Source organism: Cibotium barometz, chromosome 65, assembly GCF_041138505.1.
Source record: "Cibotium barometz isolate CiBa-2024 chromosome 65, ASM4113850v1, whole genome shotgun sequence".
Taxonomy (NCBI): Eukaryota; Viridiplantae; Streptophyta; class Polypodiopsida; order Cyatheales; family Cibotiaceae; genus Cibotium; species Cibotium barometz.
The window spans coordinates 12,772,104-12,791,252 of record NC_141110.1 but is presented as its reverse complement, the minus strand read 5'-3'; the positions used below and the strand labels follow the sequence as shown (position 1 = coordinate 12,791,252).

Below are 19,149 nucleotides of genomic sequence, written 5' to 3'. Positions count from 1 at the left end.
CTCAGGTATTGCACCTTTATCTTGATGAGCCGACTCTTGCTACGGCTCATTCAGGTTTAGCAGAGCTGGGGTCTGGAGCATTGCCTAATGCTCAAGAGGGGGGTAGCACCTCCGCTCCCTTGTTACAGATAGGCTCAATTGTCATCTAGGAGTCGCTTGGTGACATCTTTGTATTCACCCGAAGGTACTGGAGGCTGACAATACATCTACTTATGGGACTTCTATGATATTGTGTACTAGTCACATGAGATGGTAAAGTTGGGTATGGTTCACAGTCGGCCGTACCTTGAACTATAACTGCAACTATGGATAACTCTATGGAGGGCATAAGTCTTGCGAGCAGTCCTAGAGTTGGTTTGGTTCATGGATATATGGATTGAACTCTATTTGTGCATGTATGCATACACTTTTTGAGGTGTTATTGTATTTTGGTGCCATTGGATCCTGGTACCATTGAGAATACTTTGGGTAATACTCTGGATTGTGTCGTGTGATGCATGTATATTGGTATGGTACATCAAGTACTTTATTATGTTCATGGATGCACCACTGGGTGTGACTCTTGCGGGATGGCCATGAGACATATGTGGGAAGTACTTAGTGGATGTATTGTTTGGATGCATCCAAACAATACATCCACTAAGTACTTCCCACATATGTGTGACTCTTGCGGGATGGCCATGAGACATATGTGGCCATGAGACATATGTGGGAAGTACTTAGTGGATGTATTGTTTGGATGCATTGAGTGCTTTCATATGCTCATGTTGTACCATCAGTCGTGGGTCTTGCGGGATGTCCATGGGCGTAAGACTTGCGAGCAACCCTTAGAGTGTTACTTTAGAGTAGGTAGAGCATCTTGAGGAGCATATTGTTTGTGAATGCATATATGTGTCATGCATATGTGTGTCATATGTAGAATGATGCATGGTTTTGTTTTTGGCTAACACAGGTTACGTGTTTCCACTTGGTTTTAGACTTTTGCTCTAGGTTCTGAAGGAACAAGCAAGAGTTGGTCTCGTCCCTGTAGACAATCTTACTTGTGGATGGAGACCTGTGGCAATCCTCTCTCAGGGTTCTCTGATTTGTCTTCGTATAGAAGATAATGTTCCTCTCTTGAAAGACCACAAGGTTTACACAATTCATCCCTTTGACCCATAATAGCATAGTGTTGAGCAAAGTGCTCAGCCTCTGAGCATATGTACTTTGTTGATCATGTATTTTTTGCTTTGCCCTCCCACTTTCCAGCCCTATCTATATAAATGCTGCATCATCTAATATGACGAGCCGGTGAACATCAACCTTCATAGTTGTTTCAAACCACGCTAAGCATTGTGTTGACTCCAAAATGGTAAACTCTTCTAAAAGCGAGTGGCCAGCTTATGCTTGGGTTCTGATGAGGATTCTCAAGTATCGCATTTCTCACAAAGACCATGTTTAGTTACGTGTTGCTTTATTTTGAGTATCTTCCAAGGTATATAGATTTTTTCGGGGGCAGTTGTTATCCAAAGCATTGAGATTCCTTATTTTGCAGCTGCTGGTGCTGGCCTCACAGGCTCTAAAATGGCCAGAAGAACAGGAGGTGTTGAGGAATTCGGCTTTGAAGGTCTTGGAGAAAACCATCAACAAGGGGTAAGCATTTATATCATCACCATAAAGCTTGAAAACTTTTCTTTCTTCATGCAATAATCGAGTCTAGTTCAGCTTTCATGCTTCACCCTTGCAGTTTGATTTCTTTATAAGAATTTCTTGGATGTTTGCGAGAGAATGAACTTTGGAGCATCCCTGTGTGAGCAACTGTATTTTGCAGCGTTTGGCAGTTGGCATTGTAGTCTCGGGCTTTTTAAATGATTCGGAAGATTTCACAAAACCTTGGCTAGGACACGACGGTGACTTGGAGATGTAAGTATGCTTTCTATTAGAAAAATGTGTCACCTACTGTGATTAGGGTGCTACCATTGTTGCCAACAATTTTACATACAAAACTGTTGCTGAAAGGATTGTCTATTTGACAAGGCATGCCTATGCGACCTCTTCCATTACCGGAAGTGAACAACTCTGCTCCTCTCTGCCTGGACATCCAGCAACTCAATTTGTGGCCTCTCTGACTCTTTTCCTGGCTGCCTCTCATTGTCGTGCCACCTTGTTGTCTATGTTGAAATCTTACCTCTCCATTGTCTGCAGTTTGTCCAAGGCAAGAACGGCTCCTTTTAGGGGACTTTTCCATTTCACCTAAAGGAACCCTGTACATGAGATATTTGGAAAGGAAGGATCCTTTCCTTAGTAAGAGTGTTGATGCATCAGGTGCATCGCTTTCAATAGTTGTACAGGCTTTGTAAACTGCTGAAAACAATTGCCTTTAGCTCATCTTTGCATATACATCGTTATTTAAAATTCTGGGCATCCTCATCGAAAGAATGCTTTTCATTAGAAGTCTCAGTTTAATATTTGAAATTACAATCTGTATGAAGATGAGATGCTTTGTTTAACAAGACCATTGGTTAAGCTCGATGCTCTCGTATCAGGTATGCACTTAGATGGGAAACAAAAAACCTGATAGCTATCAGCACTGCTATACAAGACTGGCTCACTTCAAGTAAGTGCCTTGACCAGTCTGTGATATTCTTTTTTTTTTTGGGCAAGAAAATGAACTTGTATTAAATATGACCAAATCCCAGAAAATCTAGGATAAAGTACTGTAAAAGCCTCGTATGAAATCATACGGAAGAAAGCGAGGCTGTCAAAATCAATTCGGAGAGTGGAAATGCCATGAAGGCCCTATGGCTATATATGTAAAGAAAAGACCGAGGTCCTACTCTCTCATGATGGAAGCTCTCCTGGCTACTATGGCGTGTGACCCTTGAATCCACATGTGGCCATGAGGGTGTATACGATATCTTGCTACTAAGATTGATTGAGAGGCGTAAGTCTGAGTCCCATCTAGAGCCTCATCTGAATCTCTAGTTTTGCCATGCAGTACTGGCAATGATCTTCCAAGCCCAGCCTAACAGGAGAATGAGATCTATGCATAGATACTGGTGTTGCATATAGGGTGATAGGTTGAAGGATTCCTTTGTGAATCAAAATGGCCCTGTCCGGGTATATTTGCTTGTACAGAGCTTGAGGGGACATGACTGTGTAAGTTAGGCTACAAATTCCGAAGTGATGTAGCATGCCCCTTTCCTCATGTTGCCAATCAAGTGTGTAATGCCTTGCCAGATCCTGTGGGTCTTTTGGCATCCCTGTATGTAATGCTGACTCTAAAGCTGTGAAGCATCTTGGGCACATGGGATCTGCAGCAAAGGTTTGTCTTCAAGTTTTGATTGGAAGTCCACTATTGTTTTAACCACTTAGGTTAACGCTCTGCCCACACAGATCTACAGTCAACAATCACATATTCATAGTGTCTTGCCTAATCCTGTCAAAGACGTCTTTATCTCATCACCAGTATATTGTAAAAGCGTCTTTACCATGTTGTAAGAGTCTTAAGGATGTCTACACTTCTTGGGCATCAAGCTTGTATCATAAGGAAAGCGGCTACTAAAGCCAAGCCTTTATAAAAGATTTTTAAAACTAGGAATAGGTGCCCTTGGGTCACTTACTTCCGGGCGACCTAGTGAGAAATGGCATATGAAGTATAAAAAATAAAACCTTGTTTTTAACTCAACTGACTCTAATCTTCTCATTCATGCAATAGAATTGAGTGTTCTCTCCTCTCTCTCTTTCTTGAAGACGTTAACATATCTTTCTTTCTTTCTTCTTTCTTTCTCTCTTGTATGATCCGCAACAAACCATCAGACTATACAGGCAGAGCTTGCTGGAGGATCAATGTTAGTGGATGGTGTCTTCGAGACAGCCACATGCCTCCATCGCATTAGTCACATGGATCCCCACAGATACCTGAGGCTTGCCTTGGAGTCCTCGAGACAATTAGCACTCGAGGGCGGGTATGCCTGAGTTTCCACTTGGTTCTCAGGATATGGGCTCCACATGGACTGCCTCCCACCCCCTTTGGTACACTTTGTGAAACTCGCGGCACCCGGGGGACTAGGGCCTTTGGCACACTTGTTGATACCATCAATGCATATTAAAACATTTAAACATGGCCACAGCCTTAACACATATCCATCATCACTTTGCATGAAACATAAAAGCTGGACAAAACATCCACAAATGCTGAAAATGGAGCTTGCACATGTGACACCACATAGAGGCCGGAATGGGCCGACCCCCCCCCCCTTGGAGTATTTTATTACCCAAGGAGAATAATATTATGTACAAGCTTTGAGGGCCTTACTCTCCCCACGGGAGATGTCGGATTATCCATATACAAATAATGCCATAACATAGCCCAACACGAGGCTACCAAGCCGGAACACAGGCTGTAGAAATGCCGAGCCAACAATATAATCCATATACCTCCGTGTGGGTACTGATTCTTCCCCAAAAGCCACAGGTCTTCATGCAATAGAGCTGGTACAGCAAGTACAATGCTCCATTCAGCCGGTACAGCAGGGACAATGGCTGGTACAGCAGGTACAACAAGTACAAATGCTGCTACAGCAAGTACATTGACTAGTATAGAAGGTACAGTGGTTGGTATAGCAGGTACAAAAGCTGGTATAGTCGGTACAATGGTTGGTACAATAGGTACAAGTACAAGGACTGGTACAGCCGGTACAGTGGGTGGTACAGCAGGTACAAGGGTTGGTACAACAAGTACAATGGCTAGAAATCATAATAAATGATTAAATACCCTTGCCTTCAGTACTTCTTCGCGATGGAAGCCTCCAAAACAGTCCCCAACAGCCGGTATTCTTCATGGGCAGCCTCAAGAGAGAGAGAAAGAGAGTAGCCGTGTCATGTGGATTGTGATTGGCCACATACAGGCTTCATCCCACTGCCTTAGAGTGGAGACATGGAGAGCTAAGCGTGTCTTCAGAGCCGGGGAGCTCATACGGAGACCGAGGGAGGAGAGGATCTACCGATTATGCCACACATAGGCTGAGATAGAGGAGTATTGCAAATGTTGCTGCTTAGTATACTATGAGATCCGTTGGAGGTTTCATTGTCTGTTCCATGAGGGTGACCCACTTTCTAGGATCATCGACTTTGCCTAGGGCTCTTCTTGTTCGAGCTCCGCAAACAGAGCCCCCCGGTCGTCGGCCACACGACCCCTCATTAGCTTCAGATCCAAGACATGCTCTATTACTATCGAGCTACCTTTCCATGTGAAGTGGCTAAGGGAGACCTCTTGGCCATACTCATTAGCTCCATGCTTGATATTTTGGAGAGTGGTATACCATTTATTGGGGGCTGATGCTCCTCTCATGTTTCATGTTCCTTGTATTCCATGATGAGATTTCCATGGACAGTTTTGTATCACTCGAGTGCGAGTTTTGATTTGTTCTGTTTTATTTCCATTCCATGATGAGATATGCCATGGACATTATTGTATCACTTTGGTCTCATAGGCCCACTGGGTCTTTAGTAGATGCTTTATATATCTTTCTTTGTTTCTCTCTCTCTTCCTTGCAACCCTTTGTGAGTGTATGTGGGCATGTCATTGCTTAGGTTTTGGTAAGGCAATGCCCTCCTCAAGATCTCGAAGTCTCTTCCTTCTCCCTTTTCTTCTCTTCTTGCGTTTCTAGGTATTGCAAGCTTATGGTTGGAGCTTTGGGCAACCACATTGGCCATGGCTTTCTCGGGTGCACTATCCATGATGCTTGGAGTTACCTTGGTGCGATGAGTGCGAGAGAATCACTTGACAAGCAGCTTTCAACACCCGACGATGACGATCTTGAAGATTTTGCTCGAGCTTGGCATTTGTTAAGTCCCTAAAGATCCTTGCACACACAAGGCTAAACATATATGGCTCCGATTTGTTGGGGATAGCCATCCCATTTGCAATCGTGGTTTGCATTTCATAGCATGTATTGTCTAACATTGCTCTGTACGGAGTAGCGGGCACATCGTGAAACATGTACAATATAGCATTGGGAGTAGATTCTTGTTTGTGTTGTCATTTCTAGGTTTTGCTTTATTTTTGTGTTTATTTGTTTGTTGTTAGCTTAATCTTTTTCTTATTTCTTTTTTGTTTTTGCTTAGTTTTTATATTAATCTTCTCGTTTTCATGCATTTGTATTTAGAAATAGACAAAGGCTTAGCTTTGCTCTAAATTAGGCTTAGAATAGGCTAATTTTTGATTTTTTGCTTAATTAAACTGTTAATTAGCGTGGCATGGGCTGTGATCACTCAGCCGAGGGAGAGAGGCGGCCTGGGCATTGTAGATCCTATTTGCCAAAGCCGAGCTTTGCTTGGCAAGCTGGTAGTTCGTGGTCTCCAACCAGGTGTTGAGCCGTGGAAGGAGCTTCTTGTTTCCAGGATGCTCAGCCGCACTCCGTCTCTTAGCGGCCCCTGGAACCCCAGCATCAGGTGGATCTTTACGGAGCAGCGCTCCAGAGGAGTGGGCCTTGGCTTCGAGGAGCGTTTTGCAGCCAGCCTTCTGAGGGCCTGGGCGCATCTGAGGCCGGCACTCTTCCAGACTCCCCCGGGCACCGATGAGGAGCGCCTGAGGCAGCCATTGATCTGGAACCCCTTGATTCGTCTCCCCAGTGGCCATATGGTTGGCTCGCGGTCTCACGTGTCGTGGGGCCCGTTGAGCTCCGGCCCAGCCCAGTCCCTAGACGACTGGATATGTTTTCAGCAGCTGCCTCCAGAGGCTCAGGAGAGGAGACTCAGTGGGATGAGGGGCAGAGAGTTGATGAGACAGGATATTGAGGCGGCCATCCCCCGGGAGTGGCGGACCCCAGTACAGGACCCTTCACCTCCACAGTGGATGGGTGTCTTTACTCGGCATGAGATCCTCCTAGCGGTCTGCGGCACAGCGGAGAGAGTCGCCCCACTCACTTTCGAAGTGGGAGAGGGTGGCCAGCTTCAGAGGTCACGACTAGATTTGGATGGGTTCCAGGGTTGTATCCTTCAGAGGGTTCGGGTGGTCGGCTTTCATCAGAGACAGTGGTATGTAGACCCCTCACCGGCCTCGATAGGGGAGGATTGTTCTTGGAGACTCTGGGCTTGGGACAGCAAGCCTCTTGTTCGCCTTCAGTGGGACCCAGGGGAGTGGTTTTGGCGAGATCCCTACTCGGCCCCTACCAGCCCTGCCATTCCCTTTTTTCAGTACACAGCGAGGCTGGGGCGGCGGATTCAGAGACACAGGATAGAGAGCACCCCGGCAGCGGCCGAGCATTGGCGGCGACAGGGGCTCTCCCCTGCCTTTCTTAGGGACTTCTGGCAGCGCCTTTGGGCCAGCTTCCGTCCCCGGAAGGTGACACTTTTTCTCTGGCTCACAGCGCATAGAGGATTGGCTGTGGGGGCTTGGCTTGCTTTTGGTAGACACCCAGCGTCCTGCCCTCGGTGCGATCATGCACAGGAGTCACAGCGGCACTGCTTATGGGATTGCCCACAGGCACAGCAGGTCTGGCAGCGCGCTCTCAGGATGGTTTTTGCAGGTTCTCCAGGGGAGATGTTGGTGACATGGGGTGCGGTAGCTTGGGCCACGGATAGCGGCCCTGCACTTGGATATGAGGACGCTCCTGGCAGTGTGACCATCCAGGTCTCTGACAGGGCGATGGCGGTGGTTCCGACGCCAGACTTCTCCTCGGCAGCCTCTCAGGAGGGGGTCGGGCAGAGATGGGAGTTGATCAGCAGCATGACGGCCTGGCACATATGGAGAGCCCGATGCAGGGAGGCCATTGACCACCAGACGACTCCACCGGCGGAGGTCATACAGGCCCTCTGGGTGGACATCATCCACACCTTGAGAGGACACTGGGGGAAACTCCAGGGAGACTCGGATCGCATGAGAGGGCGCCGCAAGGCTTTCCTCCGCACTTGGCAGCCTGGCCCTTTCCTCACCGCGAGGGACGAGGATGTCATTTGGCACTATCGGCCGCCAGTTTGGCTTTTCTCACCTCCTTCATGTATTACTAGGTAGCCCCCCCCAGAGAGCGGCCAGCCACGGGGGGGAGCTCAGGTGTTCATTGTGTTTTATCCCTCCTTGCGAGGTGAGCTTTGTAGCCATATGGCGTTTTCTCATTAACTAATAGAAGGATCTTTTTTCCGGAAAAAAAAAAAAAAAAAAAAACTGTTAATTAGCAATTAACAGTTTGCTAGAATAGGTGATAGGCTTAGATTTTGGTTAAGTTAGCTCATTTTCCTTGCTTAGCATATGCTTGAGATCACTTTCAGCTCTAATCTCCTTGCTTTTATTATGTAGAAAAGTCATCGAAAATCCGTAAAAATTGATAGATTAGTTATTAATTTAATTTAGAAGTTTAATCTGGTCTTAGGCACCTATCTTCGCTCCAAAAATCTAATAAACCCTAAAAATTCAGTCCAAAATCCCAATTTTTGTATTATGCCAAAATTGGCATGAGAATTTATAGTTTAAATATTGCATATTTAAACTTTGAACCTGCCGTGTTCAAACTTTCCTCTTGTGTATTTCACCTAGTCGAGTCTTCCAAAATTAATAGCCTTAATTGCACATTAATCTTAGTGAAATTTGAACCGTTGCCGAAAACTGTGAATTCTGTGTGACGTTCTTTGAAATCCATGTTAGAATCCGTCGGGTTCGAATTTTGAACTGCTTGGTTCTAAGGTTTAATCTGTTGGTTTCTAAGAGTTTGAATCTGCCAGGTTTAAACCACTGTTCACGTGTACTTTCAATCCGTTGTTGTTTTTTTCTTCACAAAAAGATCCTTCATAAGTCATAAAAGAGAAAGGTCCACAGATAGCGAACTACAAAACAACCCCAAAGTGGAGCCTGACATCTCTCAAAAGAGATAGAGTGAAAAGAAAGGAAGGTCCGGCTGGCTGCTCTCGGAGGAAGACTAGATTGGTGGAGGGGGAGGAAAAAACTGGGGTTGGGGGCCTAGTGTCTAATCGTTCCATCACCCCTTTGAGTGAGGAAGGGCCCCAGACTGCATGTGCATGGGAAGGTGGCATGGCGGCATTGCATCGGCTCTGGGTCAGCAGTATGACACTCTCAATCCACCCGCAAGGTGTGGATGATGTCTAGCCAAATGGAGCGGATTGTTTTTGCCAAGGGAGTGGAGGCACTGTGAATGGCCTCTGCGTCTAGCCCGCCAGGTCTGCCAAGAAGTGATATGACAAACTCCGGACTCGGGTGTCAACTGGGTAATTGGGACCATCGAGGCTGGGATGACAGAGATCCAAAAGTTGGTGGCTGAAGAATGAGGCAAATTGTCCTTGTAAAGTAGAGTTGCGCCTGCCTGCATAGCCCAAACAATCGTGCCCCAAGTGACAAAACAGAGGGTGCTCGGCTCAGATGTGAAAGCTTTGAGGATCCTCCACCAGACATGCTGGGCCTTTGGGTAGTCCTAGATGCAATGCCACTGAGTCTCCTTGGGGGCACGACAGTGGTTGCATAGGGAGGGTCACCTCGTGATGGCGAGCCAAGTGCCAACAGCAGTGAGGCTATGGTGCGCCAGAAGCCATAGGAGGAGAGTAACCTTTTGAGGGAGAGAACTATTCCTGGGCTTGTGGTAATAATCTGCAAGAAACTTAGGGAACATGCCTTGGGCTTGTCAGTGTGCAGCTGTCGCCGAGGTGCCATCTTATTCCTGCAAGAGGATGCGCTGACCCAAGTGGGAGAGTATCGGAAGAATGGGATGCTCGGGGCCTCCGGATGGTAGGTCGGGTCCTCCCAATGCCTCCTCCCACTTGAAGCATTTCAAGGAGCGGCTCTTCCAAAGCCAAAGTTGCCAAATTGGATGATCAACTACCTTCACAGGGGAAGGGTTGATATGTCGATGGTTGTAGTGAAAGCCCACAATGCTCATCAACTGAGCCCGTGAGGGGTAGTCCTCCTTTGTGAGGTTTGCACCTAGAATTCTCTAGTTACCCACCACATGAAGGCTGGGGCTGAGTTCGCTTGGATTTCAAAGATTGGGGAATGTCTTACCGGGAGAAGGAAGCTACCCAATGCCCATACAAAATGGGAGGGTGGATCCATGGGGGTGCGCTGATTTGTGGGAATGGCAGAGTCGAGGTAGGAGGTCCTTCCTTTGAGGCTAGCAAGCCTCTCGTGCTGTTTTGGGGGGGGGTGTGTGTGTTGGGGGGGGGGGTGGGTGGGTGGTTGTTGAGAGCTTGGAAATGGAGCCAAGAATCCTTAGTTTGAGCTTGGACAGAACTTTTGTGATCCCAAGCGAGGTGGGGCCGTGCTCCAAGGGGGTGACTTGTGGGAAGCTGGATGAGTGCGTTCCAAATAAGAGGGCGTTGAAAGCGTTCCTTGTTATACTGGGAGAGGGGAGGGGAGTGGAAAAGGGATGGGCGAAGTGCCTCCCAGGCTCAAAAGTGGTTGGCCGCAAACTTATCCTTGAAGGAGTTGCTAAGCTAGCGGATCAGGATTGTCAAGAAAATCCATGTGGTGCTGGTGAGCCATGGATGGCTACGGGAGGGGGTATGGGCCAGCATGGGTGAGGAGAAAATCCTTTCACGCTTCTCCTCCTTGCTGGAGACTGCAGATAATTAGCTTGCCCAGAAGGGCTCTGTTTTGTGCAGCAGGATCATTGATGCCTCAGCCCCTTGGTGTGGTGGGGGCGGGGGGGGGGGGGGGGGGGGGGGGGGGGGGGGGGAGGGGCGGGGGGGGTGGACAATAACACACCGAGCCACCTTGGCCTTGGTAGCGGGAGGGGGTATGGGCCAGCATGCGGGTGAGGAGAAAATCCTTTCACACTTCTCCTCCTCGCTGGAGACTGCAGATAACTAGCTTGCCCAGAAGGGCTCTGCTTTGTGCAGCAGGATCATTGATGCCTCAGCCTCTTTGTGGTGGTGGTGGTGCGTGGGGGGGGTGGGGGGTGGGTGGGGGAGTTGGGGAGGGGGAACAATAACATGCTGAGCCACCTTGGCCTTGGTAGCGCCCCTCGCTACTGGACCACAAGATGCGGATAAGCATCTGGACCTGGTTGATGCACGACGGGGGGAGAGCCCAGCAGGAGGCGATGTACCGCATAGTAGCCAATAAAACCTGTTTGGCCACAACATGGCCAGCAAGTGAAAGGTGAGTCGAGCTCCAGAATACTAACTTCCGCTGGACAGTGGACACTTAGGAGGAGGGGTGGTATCTGCTGCTTGGGTGTGATGCCAATGCCCACCTAACATTCAAGGTAGCTCGCTGAGGTCCCCATGGGTATCTACTGGAAAGCGTCAACCAGGCACTAAGCTGCCTCAAGGGGCCCGCAGGGCCGCCGCGGGGGGTGGGGGGGTCCTACCCAAAAACTGCATGACTTGTGCCAATTGATACATGCACCAGAAGCGAGGTAGAACTCTATAGCCTTTGCAAAGTGCCGAAGATTCCCATCTGAGCTGGACAAGTCATCCCCAAACTCCGCATCCAAGAGCTCCTTCGAGGTCTGGATGGGGAGGCCGAGGCCCTGATTGCCAGGGCCCTGCATGATGGTGTCTTGTGCTCGCATGAAGCTGCTTTTTGCCTCTGCAACAAAGAGGAAGAGAAACGGAGCCAAGGGGCAGCCCTGGCACCTACGCTCGCACGAAGCTGCTCTTCGTCCTCCATGATGAAAAGGAGCCAAGGGGAAGCCCTGGCGGCTACGCTTGTGGAGGCGAAGCTGCTCTTCGCCTCCACGATTATGAAATGGAAGATAAGGGGCAGCCCTGGTGCACCGAGTGGGAGATGGAGAAGCGCTTCTCGTGACCTCAAGGCTGTCTCCCCCCATTTTTGGGATAAATGTATGAGACCCTTTGCCAAACTCTCCAAGAGGATACCCATCCACAAGACCTCGTTGTGTCACGTGCATCCCACACTTTGGATGCCGTGGACATGATGTACAGGAAAGTGCAAGACCTTGTGGTTGGCCACCTGGTCCCTTGTGAGCCCTTGTCCGGGGACATGTCAGCTTGTGTGCCACCGTAGGTGTGTCAGGGTCAATTGTGCATGTCCCGTACATGTCAGTCGTGCTTGTTTTACACATCGATGTAACCCTCTTGAATGATGTATTGGTGTCCCGGGTGCTTATCAGGCTAGTTGGTCTGGTGAACAGCTACCTATCTGTGTCATAGGTCTAGGTCTAGTGAGCACAGGCGTGTATGAACCCCTCAGAGGCATAGAACTAGCAACATCTCTTTTGGGATTATGGAAGCTGAGGGGCCATGGACTCGTTTCAGCCCATTGGCCAGGCCAAATGGGAAGGCAAAAGGCCAGGAGAGGGGCCCAGGCATAGGCACCTGTCTCTGGGGAGGCATACATGTGTAAACACAAGGCAGACATATTTCTGTGTCCTTTTTGCCCAGTTGGCCAGCATCTGATGGTTTAAATCCCTGATATATAGGTGCTGTACAAGTCTTTCCAGGCATTTGAGATCTTTGCAAGAACCCACAGCATTGTGTGCGTACCCTGAGCAGCCAACATGCAAGAAAATGCAAGGTCGGTCGGTCCTTGCTAGGGGACTAGCAGAGTTGCAAAACACTGCATGTAGGAGGTCCCCAGGAAGGAGAACACAAGCAGCAGGGTGCTGTCCCAACAGCATAGAGGAAGGCGACCAAGTTTCCTCCCTTCCCTGTGTGCAGCTTGAAAGTAACACTACTAACAGTATGCAATGGGTGCACTAAGCAAGAGTTTCTTAGGGTATTTTCAGTGCAAAGAAATATTCCAACTCCTATTTTGATTTGATAACTGTTGCATATGCAGGTGTTTCCAAAGGATTGATGAAATCAGGAGCCATGATGACTGTTCTTAGCACGCTGCTAACTGCTCTAGCTTGGCCAGCTGCTCTGCTTGCTCTTACCGACTTTATAGACAGCAAGTGGGCTGTTGCAGTTGATAGGTACGGGTCTTGCAAACATGTTTATGAAGATTTCTTGATGTGCAATGATATTACTGGATTAGGGCTTGTTAATATCAAATCTTATTGATCTCGCTGTATCGAGCGCTCTGTCGAGCGAGACGCCCATACTTACCAGGACCTCGTCCACGGCCGCTTCATCACTGGTGGATTAGAGCCATCATCACCCGCCACAGGAGACGACTGCCCTGCCACTTTAGTCTCTCTATCTTACAGCACCCCATGAGAGAGACTGAGATGAGCAGATTACACCAGTCTTATACTAGTTGTAGATATTATACACTTTTGTTGTACCTCAGTAGGAGTATTTTTCTTTCATAGCTGTTTAGGACTGTTTTAGGACTTTTTTAGTCCTTTTTGTCTTACTTTTGATGAGACACCATCAGCTGTGTACTATGTTTTGGTCTCATAGGCCACTTTGGCCTTTCGCGGACGTTAATATATCTTTCTTTCTTTCTTTCTGTTACAATTGTGAGTTGGCAGAGGAAGGGTCTGCACCATGGAGTCAGCCTGCAAGAAAAAGTGGAATCATGACATCTAGTGCACTTGCTTGTCACCATCATCATCAACCTTCTGTGCCTGCTGACGTGCCACAATCCCCTTTGCCTGACTCTCAACGTACGCACACAGAATGCTCACCTATCACAATCTTATTAACCTTCTGTGCCTGCTGATGTGCTACAATCCCCTTTACCCACCTCTCAATACCTGCACAGAATGTTGACCTTTCTGTCTTGCCTACCTCCATCAGAACTGCCTCCCTAATAAGTCTGAGCCAGGAGTGCATTGTAATACGTAAGCTTTCTAAGAGAAGGAGAATGGTAGAACCAAAAATATTATAATGAGGCAGGAACGGGTGCGCAGAAGGTACCGGCAAAATAAAAACCTTTCCCAGCGAGCTGAAAATGGGCAGGTGCCAAGTAAGCCCCAAGAGCGGGCGGCTCAGCCCTCAGGAGTGGGCAGCTCAGTCCAACGTCCCCCCCCCCCCCCCCCCCCCCAGCTCAGCCGGCTGGGCTGAGCGGCCTATCACAAGCTGGAGGAGCCACCCGCGGCCGGGCTGGGCGGCAGTGGAGCTGCGGGCACTAGAGCCGCCCGTGGGTGGCGGTGCAAACACGAGGCAGGCCGCTTGGGGACACAGAAGGGGGAAGCTGGCCCGAAACGGCGAACAGGAGCGTTGCCTAGAGCTGTGGACAAATGAAGTGAGACAAGACAGCTTTGATATCAAATATTGGACTCTGTCACACATAGGAGTCAAGTATTATGGTTAAGGGTTTGCTGCACAGCAGTACACAGAACTTGCAGAGATGCATATAGATAGAGACACTGAGATAACATAGAGAATGTGTGGAGGGTGAATGTGCAAGTCAACCCTGGCACACTTTAACATCCAATATAATATACAAGTACAAAGGGTATGATAAAGTGTCCTTTCACACTCGATATCCAAGGGGAAAAACCACTTGGGAAAAAGTGCCCTTGGTTAAGCTCCTATTCATACATAGCACTACCATAAGTATGCAGTTGGCTTCCCCTTCGAACTGCACTGCCTTCGCCTCTCCTCCCTTCGCGCTGCCCCCGCCTTCGCCCCCTCTCCTCCTCTCCGTGCTTCCTTCGATCAGCCTTCTGCTTGCACCCCCTCTCCCCGTCCGCGCCCCCTCTCTCGCGCTGCTCCCGCCTTTGCCCCCCCTCTCTCGCACTGCCCCCACTTGCCCCCCCTCTCTCACGCCCATGCCCTCTCGCTCCAGCTTGCCGCTGTAGCCCCCCCCCCCCCCCCCCTTCTTCACCCCTGCCGTGTTGCCCGCCCTCTCGTGTGGTGCTACCCCTCCACCCTCCCCCCTCCCTTGCTTCCGTCGTCCTCTCCCCCGTGGCCTCTCCAGTCCCTCTCCCTTGTCTCCCTTTCGGCTCTGACTCTCCATTCCCGACTCATCCCCTCCATTCTCATCTGGCAGTTTTTCTAGTTCTTGGGCATTTTACCCTTCGGCAAGCTTCGGCCTCTTTTAGTCTTCACCCCCTAGGAGGACTCCATGGCAGCGGCTCGGTCATCCTTGATCGAGGCTGCTGTCCCTTGCATATCCTTCTCAGAAGCGGACCTCTAGCTCCTCACTTCGACAGTTGCATCCCTAGAGGCCTCCACTCTGGTGTGCAAGATTGTTGGTAGCTGCATGGACAACTCAAGGGATCTTCTACAAGCTAGCCTCCTTGGAGTACCTGTAAAGATCACCGATATTCATCCTTTGGGGCCAGGTTGAGTTTGACTTGCCAACGGCATCAGATAGAGTCATGCAGTTGAGCCCTGTCACATTGCGTACGGCCCAAGCCTTCTTTGTGAGGTGGCAGCACGGCTTTGACTCGCATGCGACCTACTGGCTAGCGTTCCAGGCTTTCCCGTGATAGTTTGCTTCCTTTGAGCCTCAGGAAGGAATACCTTCCTCTTCTCTCGGTGAATGGTGGAGCCATTGGGAGAGTGATGGAATCCTCTCCTACAGTTGCTTCGGCCCCCGCAAGGGTGATCGGGATTCCATCTCTTTGCATTTGTATTGCCTCGCCGGAGACAATGACAGAGGGCTGGGAGAGATGCAAGCCCTCAGGCAACATAGCACCAGGACCCGACTGTGCACGACACTGTTGCCGGCGGAGAGTGGTAGACCGTTGGCTTGCGCTAGGGCCGCCAACCGACTTCTAGAGTCGAGTGGCATCGCCGTGCGTGCGAGGTTGGTAGAGTACGGGAGGATTTGCACCCCCCCCCCCAAAAAAAAAAAAAAGTCACTTCGAGGGTGCCACCTCCAGCCCTTTCGGTCTGGAGGCCATTGCTTCGTTGAGATTCCTCCTCAGGTTCTCAGATTTTAGTGAGGCTAGCTGGTCCCATTGAACCCTCGGCGAGACCCTCCCTCTCTGGTGGATCACTCCTAGCTGCTTCCATCTCCCTCTTCCTTGCTTCCCCATCCCCATCCCCATCCCCATCCCCATCCCCATCCCCCTCCGCCTCCCTCCCCCCCCACCCTCAACCCTCGCCTCTGACTCTTCCTGCAGAGCAGTCCTGCCTGCCTCGTCATCTTCTTTTGATCTTGCGCTCCCCCCTCCCTCCGCCTCTCCTGAGCATTCCCGCCGCCCTCCGGCTATGCCTGATCCAGAGCGGAGGCAAGCGGCGAGTTCTGTCTGCCGATTGATTCATCGCTTCTCGGAGCCAATAGAGATGACCATCGTCGCCTCCCCAGTGAGAGCTCTCTCGCTAGAGTTGCCAGGTGCCCCCCAACAGTTGATCCGCAACTTTTTGTGGGCCGGTAGCGCGATGGGAGGCCTGCCCTATTCAAGGTGGCCTGGAGAGTGATCATTCAGCCCGCGACACAGAGGGGGCCTAGGCATCATCGACCCCGCCATTTAGAGCCGTACCTTGGTGGGAAAGTTGATTGTTAGAGGACTTCTCCTAGGTGATGAGCCTTGGAAGGACTTCCTCTTGGCCAAGATTTCAGCCCGTACTCCGAGCTTGGGGGGCCCTTGGCTGTAGAGCACCAGATGGATCTTCATAGAGATGCAGGCCCGCGGATTTAGACCAACTTTTGAGGACAGATTTGCCGCCAGCCTACTCTGAGATTTGGATCACCTTAGGCCGGCCCTTGAGCAGTCAGTTCTGTAGCCTCGGAGGAGGGTCTTCGGCAGCTCGTGATCTGGAATCCCTTGATTCGTTTACCTAGTGGCCACATGATGGGGGCCCGCGCGGCATCATGTATCCTCGGGAGCGTTGAGCATAGGACCTGCTAGATGCCTTGGAGATTGGCTTGCATTTAGACAGCTTCCCCCTGAGGCTCAGGAGAGAGGCCTTGCTGGTATCCGGGGCGGCAGAGACGGATTCAGCTTCAACATCGACTCTGCTATTCCTCAGGAGTGACTGACCCCTGTCCTTGACCTAACCCCTCGCAGTGGCTGGGTGTGTTTACTAGGAGATGGCGCGGATGAGAGCTGTGTTTTGCTCACTTTTTCGATTGGACCCCATGGCAGATTAGAGAGATTAGAGCCCGCTTTGGATGACTTCAGTGGATGCACCTTACAGAGGGTGAGGGTGATTGGATTTCAGGCACATGAGTGGCACATTGACCCCTCTCTGACCAAGGTGGTGGAGAGACTCTGGTGTTTATGGATTTGGGAGAGCCGGCCCCTCACGTGCCTGTAGTGGGACCCGAGGGAGTGGACGACTTGGTGTGATCTTGCTGACAAAGGAGGAGATGCTGAGTACTCCAAACCATCACCTTCCAAAGAAAGTGAAGGCAAATGCATACTTTCTTTATTTCTGGGAAAAAGATCTTTCTATTAGTTAACAAAAAACCAGCCTTGAAGGGTTAAATACAACCACGAAGGGCTAGATACAAACTCGCCTCCATGTATGGGGCAAGGATCAAAGAACAAGAGGGGGTGAAAGATGCACTTCTCCTCCAGCTAGCCGCTCTCTGAGGAGAAGGCTATCTCATATAGGGGGAGGGGGAGGGAATAACCACAGAGGTGGTCTGTAGTGCCAAGTGGGCTCACCACCTCTATCTATGAGAAAAGGGCCAAGCCGCCAAAGCCTCAAAAAGGCTTCCCGCTGCTTCCGCATACGGTCAGAGCCACCCTGCAACTTCCCCCACTGGCCACGGAGGGTATGAATGATGTCGAGCCAAATGCTCTTGATGATGGACTTGGCACGCGGAGTGTGGGTGCCTTCGATGACTTCGTTGCATCAAGCTCTCCAGATGTGCTAGGCTACAATGCTGCTACAAATCTCCTAATTTTGGCACGAGCCCGGAGTCAAATGGTCAGTTAATGGGGTTGGAGTGGTACTGCCGAAATGCAAAGGTGAGAGACCTAAAGGGCTAGCCCCCCACATTCCTCCTCATACAGCAACATAGGCAAACTTGTGTACAAAGATCGCATCTAGTTCCTCGACAAGAGTGTGCCCAACAGGACCCCGCCTCTTTCAACACATCCTTCAGCTTCCAAATCATCACAGCAGGTGCCTATGGAAAGTCTGGCAGTGGTATGACATTCTTCATTTCTTACCATCATCAAGCGCCCTAGCACAGTGATCGTAGAGCCTTTGGCCTCGTTTCTAATCAAACACTCACTCTCGCAAAAGGGATAGTTCAATTTTTTGCTATGGAATTTGATACCTTTCTAACCACTGAATATAAGTAAGCCATGACAATCTCAGCCTCAGTGGCGCAAGCGACAGTGCCCCATGAAATGATACGGGTTGAGGTCCTGTCCATCGGAGAATCCGCTACCAAACCTGCTGAGCCTTCGGCAATCCCAAAGACAATGTTGCAAAGATTCCTGAGGGTGGCCGCACCTTAGACAAGCTGCTAGTCGACCGCCAATGGCCAACCACATGCCAACCGCCAAACTCCTGTGTGCCAACAACCAAAGAAAGAGGGTGATCTTTCAAGGCCGAAAATTGTCCTAGAGCCTCTTCCAAAAATCTGAGAGAAACCGCTGAGAAAGGCCCTGTGATTGCCAGTGTACTGCTATTGCCGGGGTGCCCTCGACCTCGTGCATCTGGATTATGCGGCCTAGCCATGCGGTGTCTACGAAGAACGGGAATAATGCTCTTGGATCTAAGTTCCTAGGGGAAGTAATCCTCTACTACTTGTAACCTCAAGAAATCACAAAAAAAGGAGCCCTACGTCAACACACAGGTCTGCATAAACTGACCATTTGAATCCTCGTGAGTACACATTTGGGCTTTTTATGGTGCAGGTTTGGCAAGGGAGACGGCTCCATATTGATCGGTCTCTATCCTTAACTGATGTGAAGATGTGCGGATCTCGCGAGTAGCACATCTGACTCCATGAGAGAGGTGAATGTCCATGTACCTCAGGCGGACAACAAAACCATCAGGGGATAAGTGGAGAAGATGCTCTCGGTAGAAAGTCATCTTCGTCCCTAGTGGCTCGGCCGATGTGATCCATGTGTGTGCTATGTGTAGCTGAATGATATCCATCCTGATGATCTTGTTGAGCTCACTCTGGCTCAAATCTAGGAAAGGGGAGTCCAGGCTGTACTGTAAAGGTGGAAGGTGGTCCATATGCATAGCGAGGTAGCATAAGCATGCCATGTCTCCGGTGATGTAATAGGTGTCTAGGAAACTCGCCATGCCTCCTCGCTGTCCTGTCCCAAGAAAAGATGGTATAACTCATGCTCCAACTTTGCTAGGTAGGCTCGCTTCTTCCTCCGCACGAGGCGGCGAAAGATCACGTGTGCCTGGCGATGTGTACAGATCCCCTGTGCTTCCTCT

General features: G+C 49.9%; 1 protein-coding gene across 1 annotated transcript in view; it reads left to right on the top strand.

Annotated features, from left to right (window-relative positions):
- Positions 1-19,149, top strand: part of LOC147602932 (transmembrane and coiled-coil domain-containing protein STS1-like) — a 76,327-nt gene that overhangs the window by 40,877 nt on the left and 16,301 nt on the right. The window contains exons 8-11 of the mRNA XM_086797465.1: positions 1,535-1,632; positions 1,811-1,902; positions 2,526-2,596; positions 12,731-12,866. Coding sequence (XP_086653591.1) covers positions 1,535-1,632; positions 1,811-1,902; positions 2,526-2,596; positions 12,731-12,866 — 397 coding nt within the window. The remainder of the gene's footprint in view (positions 1-1,534; positions 1,633-1,810; positions 1,903-2,525; positions 2,597-12,730; positions 12,867-19,149) is intronic.